Source organism: Diadema antillarum, unplaced genomic scaffold (genome assembly GCF_040938485.1).
Source record: "Diadema antillarum isolate AM-2024a unplaced genomic scaffold, OU_Dant_1.0 seq00000098_RagTag, whole genome shotgun sequence".
Taxonomy (NCBI): Eukaryota; Metazoa; Echinodermata; class Echinoidea; order Diadematoida; family Diadematidae; genus Diadema; species Diadema antillarum.
In genome coordinates this window covers 973,510-996,945 of record NW_027271187.1, presented here as the reverse complement: position 1 = coordinate 996,945, position 23,436 = coordinate 973,510, and the positions used below count along the sequence as shown (strand labels likewise).

Sequence of the window (23,436 nt, the reverse complement as noted above, 5' to 3'; positions counted from 1 at the left end):
TTCTGTGGGCACGCTGCTGTGACATAAATGCTCATTATCTTATTTTGTTTTCAATTTTGGAGACCAATTTTAAGATTGCATTCAAATCGTCCAATAATTGGAAAAGCTTGGATTTATGACTCTTTCCAGCAAGGATATCTATCCCAGACTTTGGGATAACTGAAGACGAAGGGGCAGAAAAATAGACATTCTTCGTTAAGCTGTATGAGTGGTGTAATTTTCCTGACTTCCTGTGTAAAGACTTAGAGAAGTCTTGATTTCTGTGTAATGTTTCCTCATTGTCCACCCGAACTCATGGCTTTTACCCCAGTCCACTCGGCAAAGTTTCCCCACCATCCCCCCTTTTCCCCTCTGGGTCCTGCCTTCCCTCCAGTGGTAGCCATCGGGACATGGCATCCCCACACGTACCGCCCACCGACAAAGCGCCCTACCCCGTACTTTATCACCGACATTCTCGGCCTCACCGACCCGGCAGCGGCGGCGGCGGCGGCGGCGATGGCCGTCGACCGCCAGCACCACCACTTCCACTACGCAGCGACGGGCGCTCTACCACGCTCACCGCCCTGCCCGTGGGATACGGCCAGCCTGGCGCAAGCGGCCGACTTCCACGCGCACTGCCGAGGGTTGCGCGCCTCTTTCAAACAGGTCGTGGAGAAGGCTGGTTTCGAGAAATCCAAACACGATTCGTCATCCTGCGAAGGGCACATTTTGCTAGGCCATAAACAAGCCAAACTCGGGGCAGACGACAAAACAATCGACCTACTCCATGCGGACACAGGTGGTGAGTACAATTAAACCATCCATTTACGCCATCCAGACCCCTGTAAAGTAATGTATATCCTTCATTGTCTAATTACCGTTGATTGTACATTTCGGTGGCGGTAACAGGCATTTATATTGCACCGGGGGTCTGTAACCAACCACCATTTGCCACTTTTCACCGCCGCTGCCTCTTCATTTTATCGCAACCATTTTAGTTTTTATTGAGGTTCGTCACCATTTTACGAGCAACAGTAAAGCAATTAGCGAGCGCATTGTGGGCTCAAGTGTAATTTTCTAGCCATTAAAGCCAAATTATAAGTGTAGTAATGGGCCATTTAATACCCGTGTGTGTGGGAGAGGCAGGGGGTAATGCTTTACGTGACGTATTTATTGTTGAATTACTAAATCGTCACGTCGACTCGTGTACCCGCTTCTCTGCCTTTCAGTGGGAAAGGTAAGTCGCCAAGTTGGCGATTCTCTCGCATATTCACCGTGACCTCCAAAATAGAGACACTCCGGAGTGACTGGTGATTAAGCATGCACATTTGCGGGCTGTTTTCGCAAGGATTGGGTCGGGTGTTTATCCTACTAGGCGCTGCCGGTGTCTCGTATCGCGGCAGAAGCGCGGGTATCAACTCAAGCACGCTTGGCCCAGTGCATCCCGTGTCGAATGGCTCGCCGCTGGAGATGTGCAAATTCGAGAGAAGAAGAAGAAGATAAAAAGGACAATCAAAACATTTTCCCGAACGATTTAGTGGACGATAGTAGTTCTTTTTTTCCCCTCTCAGCAGCGAGTCTGACTCGCGACTAGTATGATTAGCCGTGGGTCATTGTATCCACAAGTGCATTTAAGATGGTCTCTATTAAGTTACACGGACGAGAGTGGCGCGATTCAAAGAGAGCAATAGCCAGCGAGGATAAGAAAGTCAAATCAGTTCATGGCTTACAACGAGCACCAGTTTGAAACCCTCTTTTTCTTATTCTATTTTCCCTCTTTTAAATACTTTTCCTGAAGCAACTGTCAGCGTCCACTCGGCAACTGTAAATAGGTGATATCTGTCTTAGAGTTTGAGGTGATGAATCGATACCTAATCGTGTCAGTGGGCACCTGCAACTTTTAGGCAATATAATACACGTATATCAAAACATTCAGGATGAAAATTTATTCCAAGTGGAGAACATAGTTTTAGTAGACACACCATACGTACAACGTCAACTAAGCCATTTCCTCCCTTTCAAAGATTCATTATTCATAGTCATTACCAGGGAGGTGTATCTCATACCTCCCTTCCCGGACAAACGGAGTACATTAAAGCTTAATGTTTAGCAGCTCTGAGTAATACCAGGAACATAAATGGAACACATTTTCAAGTTGAGAGTACCATGTCAGTGATAACTGAATAGACGCAAGTTTTAGAGGTAAAATAGGCATGGTAGTTACAAATTAGAAGATCCCAGTAAGTAGTAGGTACCATAAGCAATCAAAAATTGACTCAATGTGTTTTTCAATGGTGTTAGATATTATGCAAGTAGGACTATTTGGGAAAGAACTTTCTAAAACTCTGATGTGATGCGTAGGTTAAGGGAGAAATCAAAAGACAGACATGGAGAACAGATTAGCGGAACATATTAATTTATATACTTACAGTACTTATTCACAAACGCATACGCTCGCGTGCACATGTAATACATAATTTTACACAGAAACATTTGGCGGCAGTTATTGGCACATCTCATGAAAGATACCTCTCTATACCTCTTTTATCATCAGAAATTCGGGATTGAGGGGGGGGGGGTGGTTGAAAGCAGTCTTGCTTTAATCTCAACTTGTCTTATCTATTCCCTCTATTTCTTTTTTCCCTTCCCGTCTCTTTCCCATATCTTTCTCATAATGCGAAGCTTCAGTTTTAGTTTTAGCTGTTGTTGTTGTTCTTCTTCTTCTTCTTCTTCTTCCTCTTCTTACGCCATTCTGGTATAATACTCTGTTATTTTTATATTCTTAATTGTCTCACTATGATGTGATTTAAATTTTCGGTGGTTCTTATGACTACGACTTATTTACCATTAATTTATTGCAAATGTTGTGTTTGCAGCAATGAATGAAACGTTTCGATTTTTTTCTATACGTCCAAGAAAAAAGACAAAATATTATTGTATAGTAAGAATCATTTTAACTCATTTATGTTCGTTTCTTTGCTGTTTATGAACAAAAAGTGGAAATGAATTCAAATCAATCAATTAATCAATCAATTAAATAATCAATCTATCTATCTATCTGTCAAGTAACAATACATTTACTTGCTTAACAGCATAAGAATAAATTTGCTCACTACTATAAGCTTTACTACGTCGTAACGTGGAACAACGAAAGAAAAAAGTGAAAACTAGTTTTACAAAAGAAAAAAAAAAACTTTAACCAGGGAGCCAAGTATTACCAATGGAAATTTTACACCAAAATGCGACCAAGAAATGTAGTTCATTGTGTATCTTCCCATAAGTGACAAATGTCTCACCTTAGGCGTTTCAAACACCTGAGAGCAATCGTTTGCTGAGATTTTATGGTCAGGCCACAAAGAATATTATTGGCAGAGCCGAGGTATGTCCCTTTTTATACTGCAGATCGAGTGGCACACTAACCTTTGCTGCGTGTTTCTCAATGACAAATGATAAACTTCTCGCATTAGTTGTGGTTTCATATATAGAGTTCTGTTCGATAGAAATCGTCGTATATACTCGGCCGTTTGTACCTATCCTCTTCTTTGATGACGTCATAATGAAAATGAATAAACCGTAACTACTTTCGCTACCAATCAGCAATCAGTAAAGTCTGAGGTTGCTGTGAAGCTATATCTTATCTAATCATTCTTGAATAAGAAGATGGTATTGTTTGAGTCTACCATCACTTTAAAACCTTTGATGTAATGCAGAAGGATATCAAAATTTAGGCGTTCAAGATGTATGAAGAATAGTTTGAATTTTGTGTAATCAGACGTAGTGGAGGGAGAGAGAGAGTTAGAGAAGAAGCGATAGCTAGATGCATCGTCGTACTTTTTCATATCTTATTCATGTTCTTCTTTATTTCAGATGTGTCAATCTCTTCAGTTTTTTTCGAACTTATAGGGCGGACCATTTCTGAATCATAATTATATCTAAAAATTTCGTTGTTCTCACTGCAGTCAGTATTGTAAGTATAGAGATAAAGCCAATGAATTTGTGTTGTAAATAAAGATCAGGCACTGACGTAATCTCCTCTCATAGCAGTCTCGATCTCGGGAACGTCTATTTTAGATCAAGGAGAGTATGGCGTCGCTTTTGCGGTCTTGGGGCGTGTTCGATACAGTCCCTTTCGATACTACGTCCCACATCACTATAGGGCCCTCGCTATGTAAGTCGTCCTTAGCGTCGTATAGAATGTGAACAGAAATAGATGTGTTCTCATGAATAGGACATGCACACACACACACACATGCACCACATAAACACACAAGCGCGCTCACGCTAGTCCCACCGATCTTTGGCATGCCACGGAATAAGAAAAAAAACCAACAGCAGAAATGTATATACATATCACGTTTTATCTGTTTAAAGCTGCACATTCAAGGAAAAATCTGCTCAGCGAGAAAAAAATTTTCAAGAAGTGTTATATATCAATAAATTCATGAATCTGAAATGAATGCAAAGTAGGGAACCCGGGGTAAAGTGGACCAAAAATGTTTGTCCAGCCAAAATGAGAATTGAAAGCAGAGTAAAACAAGATTTGTTTTTTAATGTTTATACTATTATCTGAGGACTACCGCTAACAAATGGCAGTAGAATTTTTTTTTTTCAAATTATCAGTTTTATCAATTACTGTGAATTTGAAAAAAGTATGAAAATTCCACTTTGCCCCAAACCATTGTGGGGCAAAGTGGAATACAAAACGCAATGCATGGGGCGTGCGTAGAAACGCACCAAACTTCATTTTACCCACAAACCCCTTAGTTAACATGTTCCACCTTGCCCCGTCCACTTTGCCCCAACCATGTATAATTTTATCAACATGCAGCACTGTGACGTCGGCCATCATTTGCTAGCCCTGATATCACGATTTATGGAAGCTTAAATTACTTCGTATTACTTTATGCGGAAATAAAATCATTTTGAACTGAATTGAATTGAATTGAAATCCATGCATCGTTGTTACCATGGTTTTCGAGATACTATTTCAGATAAGCATAATGATTTGGCATGAAATATATAATCATCAATTGTTGGTTTTGAGGTATGCAAAACAGATATTTTCCCTAAAGACACACATACAATTATTTATTTACACAGCTCTGATATCAAAAGATGGAGCATCCCTAGAGGGATCTTGGTGCATGAGCTTTAGATTCAAGACTGAATATATATAGGTTTAATGGGGGTGTTTCACTTTGCCCTTTGTTGTTCTTTGCCCCGGGTTCCCCCCATGTCAATGAAATATGAAAAAAATGCTGAAAATTGTAACAAGTTTTTACCATTTGAGTGATAAAATGAGAATAATGAAAATAAGAATACCTTGGACAAGCATTTAATTTTCAATGTCCTAAAAGAACACCATATAAAATAGATCAGATTAAGACAATATATATATATATATATATATATATATATATATATATATATATATATATATATATATATATATATTGAGATGATAAATGAGTGAAATATCCTTCACCCAAAAGTAAACTTTGGTAGCCTTCTTTGGCTAATTGGGCTCTGTCGTGTAACCCGTCTTGAAAATATGATGTTGAGCCGCTCGACCCCTTATTGGCCATGTTGGCCGACACTAGTTCTCTCGTCCTCTCTCTCTCTCTTTCTTCCTCACCCCCCCCCCCCCATTCTCTCTCTCTCTCTCTCTCTCTCTCTCTCTCTCTCTCTCTTGTCTCTCTCCCCCCACCCCCTCTCTTTCTCTCTCCGGCCAGGGTAACATCTCGAAACTGACCATCCTATTTTCTGAACAAGACTGCATGTCGAAGAAGGGTGACGAACACTCCTGTCCCACCCTCGTCCCTAGTTTATTAATTGTCTTCACCTTCTTTCTAGTTTCGTTTCGTTCGTTTTAGTTTGTTTTGCTTTTGCTTTGTATTGCTTTGCTCGACAAATTGAGTGAGCACGATAATTTCATACTTAATGAACTTTCTTACTCTTTTTTGTATGAGCTTGATCTTGTTCGTGGTCAAGGCCCGTTTGCGTATCTTTAGCTCTGAACTAGTGCATAATCATGGAACGAAACTTCATTCTGGCATTGAAATGTACCCTGTGTTTGTAGGGGGAGGTGAGAGTTGGGTCTCACCTAATTACAACGCAATCTTCTTTTTGTTCATTTTCAATATTGATAAAGTCGTCCACGTCAGCCTGACTAATTGATAGTCACGTGAGATTGTGTGTACATTAGCCTTATTAATAAATTAGTATTGTCATGTGACATTATGTTTAGTTAATTGTTGGCTCTGATTCTTTGGTTTTGCACCAGCGGCTATTATCTGCTGGTGAATTAAGGGTCACCTGTCCTCAGCAAGATATTAATGCAAATGACATAATATTGGTTTCACTTAAAATATTATGCTCTCTTACTGTGAGGGCGAGTTTTAGTTCCCCGTTTTACTGTTATGATTACAGGTTTCATGTAAAATACGTGCCTATAAGAAGAGAATTACCAATTCATCAGCTACGTACTGACGAAGAGAAATATCTATCATTTTGTTGAAACGATATCAGTCCCTCGACATGAAGGTTGTTTTTAATATAATATGACAGTGTTCCTATTCTTTCCCTTAAATATTGACCTGAGGTACATCTGTTTAGCTTGATAATTTCTTACTACCGAAGATGATCGCTGGGTGTACATCAAAACAAGAACATGTGTGGCTTTTGTGCACAGTAGGCAAGCTGTTGGTGTGACAATTGATCAGCGTATATACACAATTCGCTTCTCCACAATCATTTGCCTTTGACGCTAAATGTTTGCGTGCAATGGTTTCGATTGTTTGTTGTTGTTGTCGCACGTATATAACATCGTTTGTCAAATAGTGCAACCGAGAAGGGGAGGGGTCATCAAGTGCTCAGGGCCTTGTCGATGGCGCTAGATTTGCATGTAACTGTCCGGGCCCGCGGTCGAATGGCTTTTAACATGGGGGCGAGGAATCAATATCACTAAATGCTCGGCTAATACTGTAATAATTGGACTAGCTCCAGACGCGCCTATTGATCGACACCAAAGTGTTCTCTTGCGATCATTTGGGGTTTGGACCCATTATGCTTTGGGGATTGAGAGTTACCAAGAGGCATAGCGAGGCAGACAAACATATTATGAGGAAGTGGAGGAGGGGGGGGGGGGGAGGTAGGGGAGGGGGCGGGGCGGGTCGAAAACCACACTAATAGCGGGTATTCTGTCGGTAAAGCACTTTAAGTGATGTGAGACTGGAGATGAAAAAAAAAAAAAAACCCTCAACAACGATTGAATGAACAATGAGACATGTTAAATCACAATAGTCTGAATAATGATGACACTTTATGACACAAAAGATAAAGTGATGAAAATAGATATTTTGCTGGCGAACAAAAATCCAGAAACTATATTTCAAGAGACGGACATTTTACATTAACGAAAGATTTCAGTTTTTGTTTTCCTGCCATATGTATTGATTCATATTGAAACTCATGATACCGAACTACGATGGCAAACACACTGTGCATTATAGTTATCGTTTCAGAGCGTAAGCTCGCTCGTATCGCTAGATGTGTATATGGCAAATCATAGCTATCAGAAATCGAAACGGAAACACTCGTGTTACGTCTGTCATTAGAGAGGTGTTAATATTTCCCCTTCCCCTTCAGAGAAAATTTCCACTGGAATATAATGTCGATGTGCAAGGCTGCAATTAACAGTAGAAGCGCCTTTTTTCTACCTTCAATGCCTTCATTGAAAGTATAAAAAAGAAACAAAAAGCAACAAAAAACTCAACAACAACAAAATTCATAGTTCATCGACACATTAAACCGTGACTACATACACTCTTCTCACGTAAATGTTGAACCCCATTCAGCCCCCACGAGTCTTGTGGCCTGAAGTGGAGTGAGTATAAAGATAGTAGACTAGAATGGCATTTAGACAAAAGTCTTTTGACTTCATTATCAATCAAGATACCGAACGGAATATGTCGCTAATGGGCTCCATTGATTAGTTGTCTGTCAAGTCGCTTTGATTTCTCCAGTGTTTACACGATGTGTCGATTGCTAGTATTGCACTGGTGTGTCAGAATTGTAACTCTCCCCATATAAATGTCTTCGTTTTTAAGATATCCTACTGTACTGAATAACAGAAAAGAGTGCTTGTCAACTATCAGATATCTGTATATTCGGCAATAATATAGAGATTATGATGTTTCTCATATTTGACTTGACACAAGTAGATCAGCTGTCGAAATCTTGACTAACAGACGTACTCTCACGAAGCAAACATATCACGATGTGTCTTCATTATTTTCCTTCTGCCTTTTCTCTCTTTTTTTTTTTTTTTTTAGCTGACGTATAGATTCAGTAGCTGTGCATTGCAATTTCACCTGTACTAAATCTCACTTGTTTTGTGAAAGAAAAATACATAGAAAAAAATATTTCCTTTATAAAAGTATTTGATTGGAACATGACAAAAGAGGACATCGGAAAAAGTACGTTCATTGTGATTACTAGAAAGACATTGCAATTTGTATGACATGATATTTTTATGAAGGTAAACTCTTCAACACCGCACAATGCAGAAAAGGATTTCACTCAATTCACAATTTAGAGTTGATTGTTGTCCTCATGTGAATGTCTTTCAAAAGAGTAGTATTGTCATGACACAGAGTAGTTAAACTGTCTGATTATAATCTTAATCTGATTAAACATCAAACATATATTTCATTGTTTTTCACTGTCAAGAACAAAATCAGAGTTGCTTGCAAGACATGACACCCTTAAGCAAACATTTTGATAATCTCTTCTCAGCCGATCATCTTCACAAATAGTCTAATGACAGACGAAATAGGTCTCTGAATTTCAATTACATAAAATAATCGTGTGCCAGTGAAGTACATTGTTGAGAAGGAAAAAAAATCATTCCATGCTTTTGTTGATTTTTCTGAAAGAAAAGTAGATTCAAACCACCAAAAATAGGGGAGAATATTGAATTTTTGGCCAGGAATAACAATGCTATGGGATTTTAAACTTTCATATGGTGAACTGTATAGTGAAATAGCTTTCTCGTCACATTTTGCAAATGATTGGTGTCATGGCCTCGCACTTGTGATTGATTAATTAATTAATTGATTGATTGATTGATTGATTGATTGATTGATTGATTGATTGATTGATTTATTGATTGATTGATTGATTGATTGATTGATTGATTGATTGATTGGTTGGTTGATTGATTGATTGATTGGTTGACTGATTGACTGATTGACTGATTGATTGATTGATTGATTGGTTGACTTTATTTCTGCATTTCTTTTTCATACATCAATGTAACCAAAACTCAATTGAACAAAGTTATCGAGTATTCTTTGAATCTAACAGTTGAAACAGATAGGTGATTAGCAAAAATGTACAGCATTATTAAGTGATGGTACAAAAATAATTCAATCAGTTCGCACTCAAATTCTTTATGACATTTTCCTTATATATATATATATATATATATATATATACATATATATATATATATATATATACACATAATTTTCCTTATATATACATGTATGAATTCAAGAAAGCTAAATTACATCCTTCATATTTTAGTAAAACTTTTTTACTGTTCTACACATGTTTGACTATGTATCATTCTTGAAAAAGTGTACGGTACTTGAACACTTAGCTAAATTTCACTTCTGTTTTATGTGGACTCTTACCCTTCTAGTATAAGTATATAGATAACGGTCAACGTAATTCAAGGGGCAAGTGCCGTCTAGTTTCATCTTCTTAACGGTGACTTCCCTTTCCCTTGCAGGGAGGGGGATGGATAAACTTATTTCAAGGGCATGAAAACGTCTTACTATCGCCTAAAGAAGAGAAGAGTAAAGGTTGAAAGCAAGCAAATGATACAATGTGCAAATCTCTTTTGAAACTTTCCCATTATGTAAATATTTTGCACATAAAACGTCATTGCACTAAACAGATATTCCAGACGACTTGTATAATTTCACATCATGTAGTACCTATAACTTGATAGTGCCATGTATAGATTTATCGAATTCATTGTGGTCCTTGAGCAGATAAGCCAATACCCAAAAACCCAAAACAGAAAACAATGAACAAGAATGATAACATAGAGGCTCTCATATTCTAGAAAGGTAGCAATGTGATTCCATTACAATACCACTTGCTCAACAAGTTCTCATGTGTAGAAAATATGCATGCTGTCTTCTTTTGTTCTGCTTCAGTTCCAATTTTGTTTTCTTATGTGGAGCTGCTATATCATTGTTATTTGTTATCAATTTTTAATACCCTCCTATTCCTTATCCCAAACACTATAAATTCTGAAACTCTGCACCCAGTATAACCAATCAACAGATGTTTACATGCAAAAGTCTGAAAATGATCCGTAAGTTTCGTTTCAGACACCCAGTTATCCCAAGCTACCATTAATCAAGGAATCACGTGGCCGTGCCACAATCTCCACCTGATTTAAACTCACATGATATACATTTCACTTTACACATTGTCTGTGTCTTTGTCGTTCTAGTTTGTTAAATCATCGTTGTTGCCTCGGAATCTCCTCCCCTCTTTAACTCTCTCTCTCTCTCTCTCCTTGTTTTTATTGTCATGTTGCTTTGGTTTAAATGATCCACTTACTTCTTAATTATCACATGATCTCCACCAAGTTTAATTAACCCCTCTCAGATCCTGTTTACAAGAAGGAGTGCATCACCGCCTAGGGCGATAATTAATAAACATATTAATCACCATGTTATGGACATCCCCCCTTCCCCACAACTAACTGCCGCGTCTCACGACAGTCTCTGTCATGTGATCATCGGATATCCGGCTACCGATGACTCAAATGTTTTGGAAAACCTTTGCCATTATAACAATTACTGTTAGATTGAAAGTGTGAATTACTTCGTCACTATAAGTCGTACCATAATTTGTATGATACCCATTATGAAACTTTCTGGTCATAGATAAAAAAAAAAAGAATAGAATAACAAAAACCATGCCTGGAAACACAGTATCAGTTAAAGTGATCTTGTACATAGTTTTTTTTTAAAATCTAATTCTGTGAATATTGCCACCATTGAAACATCGTTATACAGCGAAACTCAATGACCCACATTGTATGCGTCAAGCTGAACAATCATTGCAACATTATTCAAAGAGCCAAAGCAGTAAAGAGGCACAAAGGTCCGTTTTTCTAGTTAACCCGTCGACTGTGGAAAACGGTTGTACTTTGTCTTTACTCTATGGGGGAAGTTACTCTCACGGAGGCAACAAGAGTACTCTCGCAGTACTAACATGACTAAGGTATAGTGAATAATACAGTGGTTTTGCAATCTGGAATAAGTTAATGGAATAAGTTAGTAGTGCCCATGCACCTTTCGAATAGTATCTAACACACAAACACACACAGTCCCCCCCCTCTCTCTCTCTCACACATACACACACACACACACATTCACACGAATATGTTTAGCAAAACTTTCAGTTATCATATCAGTTTGTTTTATGATTTAAGAAAATGCGTTAATCGCACTGCTAGAGGGAAGGCTCTAGAAACAAAGCTGAATTCCCTCATTGATATTCAATTCTAAGTACTAATGTCGCCTCATTATACAAAATTGTGATATGCGATTACTTGTAGCTATAAAAGCAGTAATGCTGTATGAGCTCAAAAGAGTGTCAAATCTAGTTTCATCGTGTCGGCTATTGCAATTTTCATTAGTCACACATAATATACTTCACTGCATCTTTTGATTTTAGATAACATTAATGAAGTCTGACAAACTTGCAAAAGAGAACGTGCAGTGACTTGACTGTAGTCATGCAGTCTAACTATAAATGGCAGCAAGTTTTATTTTAGATTGAGAGACATCTTCTCTGATATTGCCGGAAATAATATAAGAATTTCACACAATTACAATCATCTTCTTCCTACATATTTCATTTGATGGATCGCCTGTTTTTCTCTATCTCGTGAGAAAGAAACATTGTGGAAGAAAAAAAAAGAAAGAAAGAAAGAGAAGAGCAAATGTCAACATATCTTAATTGAATCTTGCCAAAAGGAGAAACAAAATGAAATGATGAAATGGATAAGATTCTGGATGCTTTGGTATGATGGTTATGCAACAAACACTATAGACTACAGAAAACAAAATGGATAAGAACGTTTCATTTGCATTCCCTCCTTTGAAACTCGATCTTTCTTGTGACAATTGTAAACTGTCCAGTGGTCACATGAGAAAAGAGAAGAAAGTGGTGGAGAATGCTGGCTTCGATCGCCGAGAAAAGAAGAAGACATTGATTCACCATCGGACTCGGTCCCCCATTCAGACACTTAATTGTCAAGCCCATTACACAACAATTAGTGGCAATTAGTGAACAAGGTTTGGCGGCGGAAGCAATGGGGATCAGATTTACGGGACGCGCGTCTTGTAATATCCCTTGCTGACTCGCAGCAAGTGCTCAAAGGCCATGAGGTTCTGTGAAGGACAACTCCGTCTTTTTTATCTCTTCCGCTCGTCCTCTTTAGTATACATGCACATCAGTATGTATTTATGTGTGTATGTGTGTATGTATGTATGTATGTATGTGTGTATGTGTGTGTATATATGTATGTCTGTATGTATGTGTATGTGTGTGTACATGTATGTATGTATGTATGTATGTATGTATGTATGTATGTATGTATGTACGTATGTATGTATGTTGCCACACCTTCGTCATTATCTCTACCTCCCGAGGCAGTCTTGTTTCTTACGTTAGATCATCCCTTTAAACACAACAGTTTGTTTTTTATAACTTCTTCAACTTTCCCATCTCTTTCACAATATTGATTCTGCTTGAACTTAACAACTCTTGTCGACAACTTGTTTAAAAACCATAATCTGTTTACTTCAGTTTTCTTCTCCCCAACCCACCCCTCCCCCTTTCCTCGTGCTCTAAAAGGTCGTGAAAAACGTGAATTGACTACCCACCAGTGTAGCTTTTCCCCTTTGTGTTAGTGGGGTATTGTCGCCGTAAAAGTTAAAGACCAGCAATCCAGGGGAACCATTAGCACAACCCACTAATAGGTGCCAATTAACCCGACACTCGTCACCGGACTGTTAGCTGCTTCGTTAAGTGTCGCACCAGTCACGGTAAATGTTGCCACTCAGACCCGACAAGTGTCCTGTCATGGGTCTCTCATCCCTCGTTCATCACTTTCACTAAAGTCATAACCATGATAACACACTTGCGGTACATTAAGTACAATAATTCCTCTGGCCTTAACCGATAACTGATGTCTGCATTGAGTCTCACAAATACCATTTTGATTTAATGATAGTATAATCATTTTCCGAAGTCATGCAAATTGCATGAAAACATTTGGATTTGGAACGTTCTCTGTTGAAGGCACTAATACATGCACATGTTGGATTACTTGTCTATTGTTCATTTCGATTCAAGGAATGAGTCAAAACCGTGAAATATTTCGATGCAAACTTTATCGTTGACGATTCATGTCGGGTACAAGTCGATCGGTTGGGACAATTTCGACAAGGTGGGACGCGTATTTCTCCCACTCGCCGGTTCCTTTATCAAGCCTGTTGTCTGTCCAGGTAATGCGATAAATATGACGAAACTGTCTGACAAGACTTTGACGGACAGCGGACAGCAGCCCTCTTCACTATATCTGCATCGATGAAGTGACCGATGTTTACCTATTTCTGGACTGACCGGCTGACTGACTGACTGACCAATGTTTGGGTGGACATTCTCCGGCCGCCCTGCCTCGGGTGACTCTCAAACTCTTCAACACCCATTGTACGATTGCCGACACATCTTGATTCAAAAGAACCAAGTCTGAAAGCGCACGTCCGACTTTACCGTCTTGGTTAGATAGCGTCTCGCAATCACGCGTCCTTTTCAATCAAAAAGGAAGCTGTCTCTTTTATCTCTCTTTCTTGTCCTTCCATCGTCCCCCTCCCCTTGCTTCTGTCAGCTGTTTCACACGTCACTTGTATTAAGTGTTGCTGTCTCCTTCTTCTCTTTAATAATGCATTCATTATCTGTTCGAAATCGTATGTATTCGCGAATAGGACCTGAGATCAGATGTATTTTTACTTTTCTGTTATACTTTTCCTCATTTTTGGAGTATTGTACTGAAGGTCCTCCACTAAACGTGTTCTTCGGGTGAAATGTACCTTTATATCAATTTCTGCGAAGATTTCTTTCTCTCTGTCCGTTCAACTTCATTTGTGTTTTAGTTCATATAATATGTAACGACCGTGCCATCCGAATCCAAATCTCCCTTAGCGTTGTTTGTATTGTCTTTTTGTTGTCTCTTGAGTTGAATTTTTTGTTTTGTCTCGCTTTATTTTCATTCGGATGTTATTCCACATTCAACCGATATAGGAGCTAGCCTCAAACTCTTGGCTCGCCCCGGGCGATCAACTGCAAATTCTTTCCCCCCTAAACCACGACCAGCACCAAACGGGAATCGCAACACGCCACTCATGTCTTATGTAGCGACTAAGTGCTTCCAAATGGCGTCTAATTGTGTATTTATCACGTCAGATGTTTTTTAACTCGCATACCCCTCTAGTCCGCCATGGACGGCGAGGCTTAGGGTGGTGTTGTTGTCGTTGTTTTTCCAAAGGTGTTTTCAATACGATAGAGTAGTTGCGCTGCGAGAGAGGACGGGGCAAAGAGCAGATACAGGCATAGTGGATGCAATTAGTGGAGGAAGTCGGATTGATATGCGTGTTGCTACTTCACTCGCAAACTGTAGTGACACATCGTCGATACCCGCTGAAAGTCTAATGACGTGGTTAGCAAGGCAAAACGTGTCGGGGCGGCAGGGGCAGAAAAACTTGCTTAACCCGTGGCAGTACGTCGTCGTACTCGGCAGGAGAAAGAGAGAGAATCTCTGCTTTTCGCACGGCCTAGCTCTCGCGTAACCTGATAGCACCCACCCGATTCATATTCCCGCTGTGTACGAGTGTTCGATCTTATTCATGCTGCCTTGTATCGAAAGCTAAGCGAAGTGTCCAAAAATGCTTGTGAAGGATTCATTGCTGACGTAACACTTAAAAAGTGATCCCTCGTGTACTTCTCAGTAGATGGCCAATAATGCCTCAGGAGTGCGTTTATAAGTGCAACTGAAATTATTGACGAAAGCCATTAAGATGTGGCCCATAAATCAAAGACTGATGAGATATTACATTATCAGAAAATGAGCTGTTTATGATAATAACGAAGAATTTTTTACCCTTCCCTAATGTTACATATTTTCTGCAAATTCTGTGTATAACACAGTGATACACTGTAATGATGTTTGTCTCTTATTAACAGCCAGGCGTTTAGCAAAATATTTAACAAGTCATCATGATACACTATTGATTTAGTGGACGTAAAGTTAAAGAGAGATACTCTAGGGTACCCTTAACTGACACTGGTGCGACTACTACTACTACTACTACTACTACTACTACTACTACTACTACCACTACTACTACTACTACTACTGCTATTACTATTACTACTGGAAAAAATTACTGGAAAAAATTATTCATAAACGCCTGTACATTTTTCTTCATGTAAATGACCTACTTATACCTAATCAGTTTGGATTTAGAAAGGGCCATTCCACCGATTTAGCTATAATTCAATTGTTAGATAATAAAAAACATTTTATAGGAATTTTCATGGATTTATCAAAGGCTTTTGATACCATAGATCATGATATATTAATTTACAAATTAAAAAGATATGGTATTCGTGGTTTAGCACTTTCTTGGATTATTGATTATTTATCCAACAGAAAGCAATATGTACTATTTAAGTCATCTAAATCTCCGAATTCTAATATTGTATGTGGTGTTCCCCAGGGATCAATTCTTGGCCCCCTACTGTTCCTTGTATATATTAATGATATAATAAATACATCAAAAACTCTTAAATTTATACTTTTTGCGGATGATACTAATATTTTCTACTCCCATGAGAACCTCGAAACACTGTTTAATACTCTGAACATGGAAATAGACAAAGTCTCCCGATGGTTTATATGTAATAAATTATCCCTTAATGTCTCTAAAACAAATTTTATACGTTTCAAACCTACTGCTTCACAGAACATTAACAGCAGTTATAATATCAATATTGATGGATCATCTTTAACTGAAGTAAGATCTACTAAATTTTTAGGAATCACAATTGACTCGAGTTTAACTTGGAACGATCACATTCATAATATCCACACGTCTGTCTCAAGAACTGTAGGAATTTTATATCGACTGAAAAACTTCATTTCTCAAAATTCCCTGACTATTCTATACAATGCATTGATCTTACCACATATCACATACTGCAATATCGTTTGGGGAAACTGTGGCTCAACTAAAATCAATCCAATTCTTACTCTCCAAAAACGTGCTGTACGTTTGATTACCTATTCCCGTTACTTATCCCCATCCAATCCCCTATTTCGTCAACTAAAAACATTGAAAATTGAGGATCTTCACACCTTTCAAACTGCTGTTTTTATGTATAAATATACATTTAATTGTCTTCCAAAAATTTTTGATGGCTTCTTCACTCCAAATTTCACCGTTCATTCATATCCAACACTTCAGTCGTCCGATTACCATCTCGAAAACCCCAGAATCATTTTAGCTCAAAAATCATTAAAGCACAATGGACCAGATATTTGGAATTCTTTACCCCCTAATTTAAAACAACGTACGTCGTTGAACATTTTCAAACGAGAACTAAAAAACACCCTCATAATCCAGTATACTTCTGACACATAAATATTCATACCACCTGGTCAACAAACACCCTAAACAATGAGTTCACGGCCATAACTGAAGTAACATTCACCTCATCACACTGATACACAAAATAACACTCAACGTACAAACCAAGATTCATCCCAACTAGTCCAGTCAATCTAGCGATTTTTAGGGGGTAACCCACCACTAATTGCAACAGTAGGAATTTCACTGCAGTGCAAGTCGTTGAGGCCTCCTGAACACCATACTAAAAGTCCCAAAAAATCCAGCGGGGCAAAATAGTAAAATTTGCATAATATGCAAATTAGCACCTGAAATGAGAGGAAATTGACAGATCTCAGCTTCCCGTCGTCCAATTTTAAAGAATTGAATGTATAAACTTATATTTCGTAAGTCAAAGAACACGATAGATGCCTTTTCGAATCGGTCGTACAAAAATAATTTGCATAAAATGCAAATTAGCGGTAACTGTAAGAGCACATTCATAACAACAGTACTCACGTTGGCATAATGAACGTTTTGCATATGGGGACGCGGGGTTGAGAGGGTAACTTTGGGCGCCTCCCAAGGGGCCGCTTTAAATGTGCACCACTTTTTACTATAAAAGTATTGTAAAGCAATGTCTCCTGTATTGATTACATTGCATTTCTTGAAAACAAAAATACCCTTGCTATAAGGCACGATCGCATTTTGACAGTATGTACGTTTGGAACATATATATTCGCGTTATATGATATTATATGTTTTCTATATTGCCAAGGGCATTTCGGGGGGCACACTCCACAGGGTCGCCCTTCAATAAGCACCCTCTTTATTGCGTAGATCTTGTAAAGCAAATCTTCTTCTATCATTTTCATGACTTTTCATTTATATAAGAGTGTATTTGCTGTATTGCTGGACCTACTTTTAAAACCATTCATGCTATAAGAACTGCATTTGCGTTGCTAATATCCGTATTTTGTCATAAAGGGCGTGAGCGTAGGTGTAAATTTAGACGCCTCCCCAGGGATTACCTTTGCATGTCCACCTTTTTGACAATGTAGTTATTGTAGAGCAATGTTTCCTCTATCAATCAGTTGCATTTTTTGGGAAACAAAAGTGCCTTTGCTGGAATTTCGAAAACATGTACGTTTGGAACATATGTATATTCGCATTATGATCGTATTATGTTTTCTATATTGCCGTGAGGGTGGAGTATTTTTGGCACATCCCACAGGGTTGCCGTTTGATGCGGACCCTCTTCAGTGTATAGATCTATCATTTTCATGACTTGTCATTGATAAATAGTGTATTTGCTGTATTGCCGGGACTACTTTTAAAACCATCCACGCTAGAACAACGGTGTTTGCGTTGCTAATATCTGTGTTTTGTAATAAGGGGCGTGAGCGTAGATGTGAATTTGGACACTTCCCAAGGGATTACTTTTGAATGTTCACCCTTTTGACAATATAGTTATTGTAGAGCAATGTCTCCTCTATTAATTAGCTACATTTCTTGGAAACAAAAGTGCCTTTGCTATCCAGCACGATGGAATTTTGAAAACATGTACGTTTGGAACATATATATATTCGCGTTGTATGATATTATATGTTTTCTACGTTGCCGTGAGGCCGGGTTGAATATTTTTGGCACATCCCACAGGGTTGCCATTTAATGTGCATCCTCTTCACTGTATATATCATTTCCATGACTTTTCATTGATAAATAGTGTATTTGCTGTATTGCCGGGACTACTTTTAAAACCATCCACGCTAGAACAACGGTGTTTGCGTTGCTAATATCTGTGTTTTGTCTTAAGGGGGCGTGAGCGTAGGTGTAACTTTGGACCATTCCCAAGGGATTGTCCTTTAATGTTCACCCTTTTGACAATATGGATATTGTTAAGGGATGTCTCCTCTATTAACTACAATGTATTTTTGAAAACAAAAGTGCCCTTGCTGCATGGCATGATCGAAGTTTGAAACATGTACGTTTGGAACATATAGTATATTCGCGTTAATGATATTCAATGTTTTTCTATATTGCCACGAGGGTGGGGTACTTTGGGGCACATCCCACAGGATTGGCATTTAATGTGCATCCTCTCACTGAATAGATATTGTGAAGCAGTGCTTCTTCTATCATTTCCACGACATTCATTGATATAAAAGAGTGTAGCTGTATTGCCGGAACTACTTCTAAGACCATGCACCAAAGAACGTCAGTATTTGCGTTCATAGTATCCGTGTGTTGTAATTATGGGGCTTGAGCGGAGGTGTAATTTTGGACACTTCCCAAGGGATTGCTTTTAAATGTTCACCCTTTTGACAATAAAGTTAATGTAGAGCAATTTTTCTTCTTTTAATTATATTGCATTTCTTGAAAACAATAGGGCACTTGCTGCACAACCGTTGGAAAATTGGAACATATTCGTGCTAAATGATAGTGCATGTTTCCTATATTGCCCTAGGGGTTGGATGATTTGAACACATCCCACTCGGTGGCCTTTGAGTGTGCACCCCTTAGACTATATGAATATTGTAAAGCAGTGTCTCTACCATTTAAAAATCATGAAAAGTAAAGTGTTTTTATTTACAACCCGGCAGAACGACTTTCTACGTGCATGTACAACTGAATTTGCTTTGGCATATAATGCATGTTTTGTTAACCCGTTTTGGGACCACGAAGGTCAGTGTATAGGGGTGATTTGGGCACTTCCCAAGGGCTTGCGTTTGAATGTCCAACTTTTTGACAATATAGATATTGTAAAGCAACGTCTCCTGTATTACATGAATTGTATTTTACGAAAATAAAAGAGTATGTGCTAGACAGACGGAAGAACTTTTCTGAGGCATGTACCCATGGAACATTTTTTCGCTGTTGTATTATACTGCATGTTTTTCATTGCCTTTAGGGTGCGTTGGGTTACTTTGAGCACCTCCCACAAGGTGGTCTCTGCAAGTGAACCCTTTGGAATGTATGGATATTGTAGATCAATGTTGTTATTTCATATTTACTCCGGCAACCTTTATAGAAATAAAAGTGTCTTGATATGGCAGGAATTCAATTCAGTTCTTATTTCATTTTTCGACAAGAACATAATATAGACATTACTTTTTTTGTAATAGAAAATTAAATTGAATGAGGTGCGTAAAACTATGTAGGATGAAAAGAATGTTCAATGATTGTAGCACCTTACGATAATTTTACATAGTCATAAAACTCAAGTGATAGTCAAATAACTCAGGGAACGACCTTTTTTGAGACATGCTTTCCATGCATTCCTTTGACTGTGCTATCTTCAATACCTCAAAACCCTCAAGGGTGCAAGAGCTGAATCATCCAGATTCGAATAAGCAACTCTCCAAATAGAGTTCATTCATTACAAAATTGGACAAGTTACAGATGTTGACAGTTGTTTAAATTCGTACTTTGATTCTACGTAATTAATGGATAAGCTATCATTATCTGTCTGATAACAAACTATTATTCGCTTAAATTTATTCATGCTAGGTTTCCAATGCTGAAAAGTTTGTTTTTGGTGAAGAGAAACCGAAATATCACATTTGAACACTCTTGATATGCATATATCGGGCACTTTGATACATTTGAATATTCCGTTGGCTCGGTAACCTTTGCATATTATGCAAATGAGGTCCAGATTATGTACATGGAAATGTTTGCATCGCACTAACTGACATTGCAAACATAGGTTTCAACACTTTCGGTGTTCCAATCTGAAACCTAGAAGTATAGTTTTCATAAAAACACTGTATTTTAATCATTATTGGAGCTAATTTGCATATTATGCAAATGAGGCCCAGAATATGTACTTGGAAATGTTTGCATCGCACTAACTTACATTGCAAACATAGGTTTCAACATTTTGGGTGTTCCAATCTGAAACCTAGAAGCATAGTTTTCATGGAAACACTGTATTTTTATCATTATTGGAGCTAATTTGCATATTATGCAAATGAGGCCCAGAATATGTAAATGGAAATGTTTGCATCGCACTAACTGACATTGAAAACATAAGTTTCAACACTTTCGGTATTTCGATCTGAAACCTAGAAGCATAGTTTTCATGGAAACACTGTATTTGTATCATTATGGGGAGCTAATTTGCATATTATGCAAATGAGGCCCAGATTATGTACATGAAAATGTTTGCATCGCACTAGCTGACATTGTAAACATAGGTTAAAACACTTTCGGGTTTCCAATCTGAAACCTAGAAGCATAGTTTTCATGGAAACACTGTATTTTCATCATTATGGGAGCTAATTTGCATATTATGCAAATTTAGCCACTTTACCCCATTGGATTTCTTGGGACTTTTAGTATGGTGTTTAGGAGCCCATAACAAGTTGCACTGCAGTGGAATTCGTACTGTTGCAATTAGTGGTGGGTGAAACCCTATTTTGACTGGACTAAACACAATGCACACCGCACTGCACCGCACGCCCTTCACACAATTACTTCCCACTCAGTGAGTGGCAAGATTTTCTTTATGTATCTCTTTATTGTGCCCTTCGCACAATTACCCCCCACTCAGTGAGTGGCAAGATTTTCTTTATGTATCTCTTTACCTGGGGCCATCTTCCTCGTCAAGCTTAGCTTATGATGATGGTCCCCTGCATTTCATTTTTATCATTTCCTATTGCTTCCTTTCATATATGATATTCGTTCTTGAAAAAAAAAAAGAAAATGTATGTAAGATCCAAACGTTACGAATATTAGCTGTGTAAATGATTATGTAAGTATATTGTTGATTTGTGTATTTGTATTTATTTTGAAATGCAGAAATAAAAACTGAACTGAACTGAACTGAACTATTACTATCGTACTTCAACTACGTCTGCTACTTCTTCTTTTTCTACTACTACTATTACTACTACTACTACTACTACTACTACTACTACTACTACTACTACTACTACTACTACTACTACTACTACTACCACTACCACTAATGATACAAATGGTGCGGGATAATACATGCATATAAAGAAACGTACTGTGAATAAGATTACCACTTCTAGGCAGACAGAGAGAAAATGAAATATGTGAATCATATTTATACTTGTCTCTCGTGTGTCCAATATGGTCCTATCATGAGTGTAAATAGTGTAAAATCTACTTTTGAGCGTTTTTAACTTGGTTATAAGACTTCGTAGTCAATGGTTTGGAGTCACCATGCAGTGTTATAAGATTTTATTACGTGAAGATCTGCCTCCAAGTAAATGAATACTGCCACTAAGGTGTGTTTTAGGAATCCTTTGTCAAACCAATCCCCAGAGGACATGGGCACTGTCTTGATATGGGCAAGGTCTTCCTTTTTTGTGTGTGTGATGCCTTCTTTAGTAATCCACATTAGTCCATTAAAGGGCCTTCAAATGTGAGAGATGTTTGAAACATTCCGAGTTTGAAAAAGAAGAAAGTCCCTCCTTAAAAATAGATTTACCCATATAATTGTCTCTTTTTTTTTAAAGTAGAAGGAGGTAACACATGAATAGCGCCGCCACATTCAACAGTCCGTCAATCTGTCAGATTTTCGCCAGCAGTGAATGCGGAGCGATTTCTCTTTTATGTGCGACTACAAGACGTTATAGAAGATGTCTCAATTTACAAATCAATAGTCGCGACACAAGCGAACATTTCATTTTTGTCGTCAATGGCCGAGCTTGTGTCGGAGGCAGTAAGTGTGAGGCGAAGGACATTCTCGTGTTTGTCTGAAGTGGATCGTGTGAGACGGTCGGGGAAAAAAAAAGAGACAGGGTTCTTAACGTCTAATAACTTTAAAAGTCTATCAAAGCTCTTGATTGTGCACGCGGTGAAGAACTGGTAACACTTGCGACAATGCCGACAAATGGCTATTAACGCTCCGTGACACTTCGACTAAATTGATGAAAAACCCTTTTCTATGCGTCCTTTCGCTCCATTATCCTGGGCCAGCGGCCATAGTGGGGAAAAAAACCCGGAGTGCAGCAGACAATCACCTGATTACTCACTGAGGGGGAATCCAAATGGATGCCGCGCTAAACCGATCGATCAAAAGCAGAAGACAGTGTAAAAAGGGGTAAATATGATTTGAGGGACAAGTTTTTTCTTACCACCATATTATACTGTCTCAAACACTCGGCGGGGCAAAATCCTACTAACAAGAGAGAAGGGAGTCGAATGAAAAAAAAAAAATCTAACCCGATTAATGCTCAACACAGGTAAACCGGCATAATCTATACGCGGCAACAGCTTCGTAAAAAAGGGGATTTACGTTTCAAAATGACACCCAGACTTACTTATTGCTTGCATCTATTGACAAAATTATCAACTTGTCTTGCTTCAAATCCCACGAAATTAGCATTGCCCTAGTTGATGACGTCGGTGTTGTTGGAACTTATGCGTATAAGTGGTTCTTTCCTCTGTGTGCGGAACGGAAATGGAGGTTCTAAATGCTACACTAAAAGTGCACGATTAACTAACTCAGCAGTCAGCACATTTTGACATGAAAAGAATCCTTCTTGTTTTAACTTCATTCTTTTTCTTGATATTTTGCAGGCAAAGACTAAGAAATATTGTTAATACTTTGAGATTTGAGATATAGCACGCCATTTATAGATACCAATGTGATGACAGCCAAAGTTTTGTACATGATGAATTATCATGAGTGAATAAATGTTGGGATGCATTCAGT

General features: G+C 38.3%; 1 protein-coding gene across 1 annotated transcript in view; it reads left to right on the top strand.

Annotated features, from left to right (window-relative positions):
* Nucleotides 1-267: 267 nt before the first annotated feature.
* Nucleotides 268-23,436, top strand: part of LOC139726757 (uncharacterized) — a 30,325-nt gene continuing 7,156 nt past the window's right edge. The window contains exon 1 of the mRNA XM_071637749.1: nucleotides 268-781. Within this exon, the coding sequence (XP_071493850.1) occupies nucleotides 268-781 (514 nt within the window). The remainder of the gene's footprint in view (nucleotides 782-23,436) is intronic.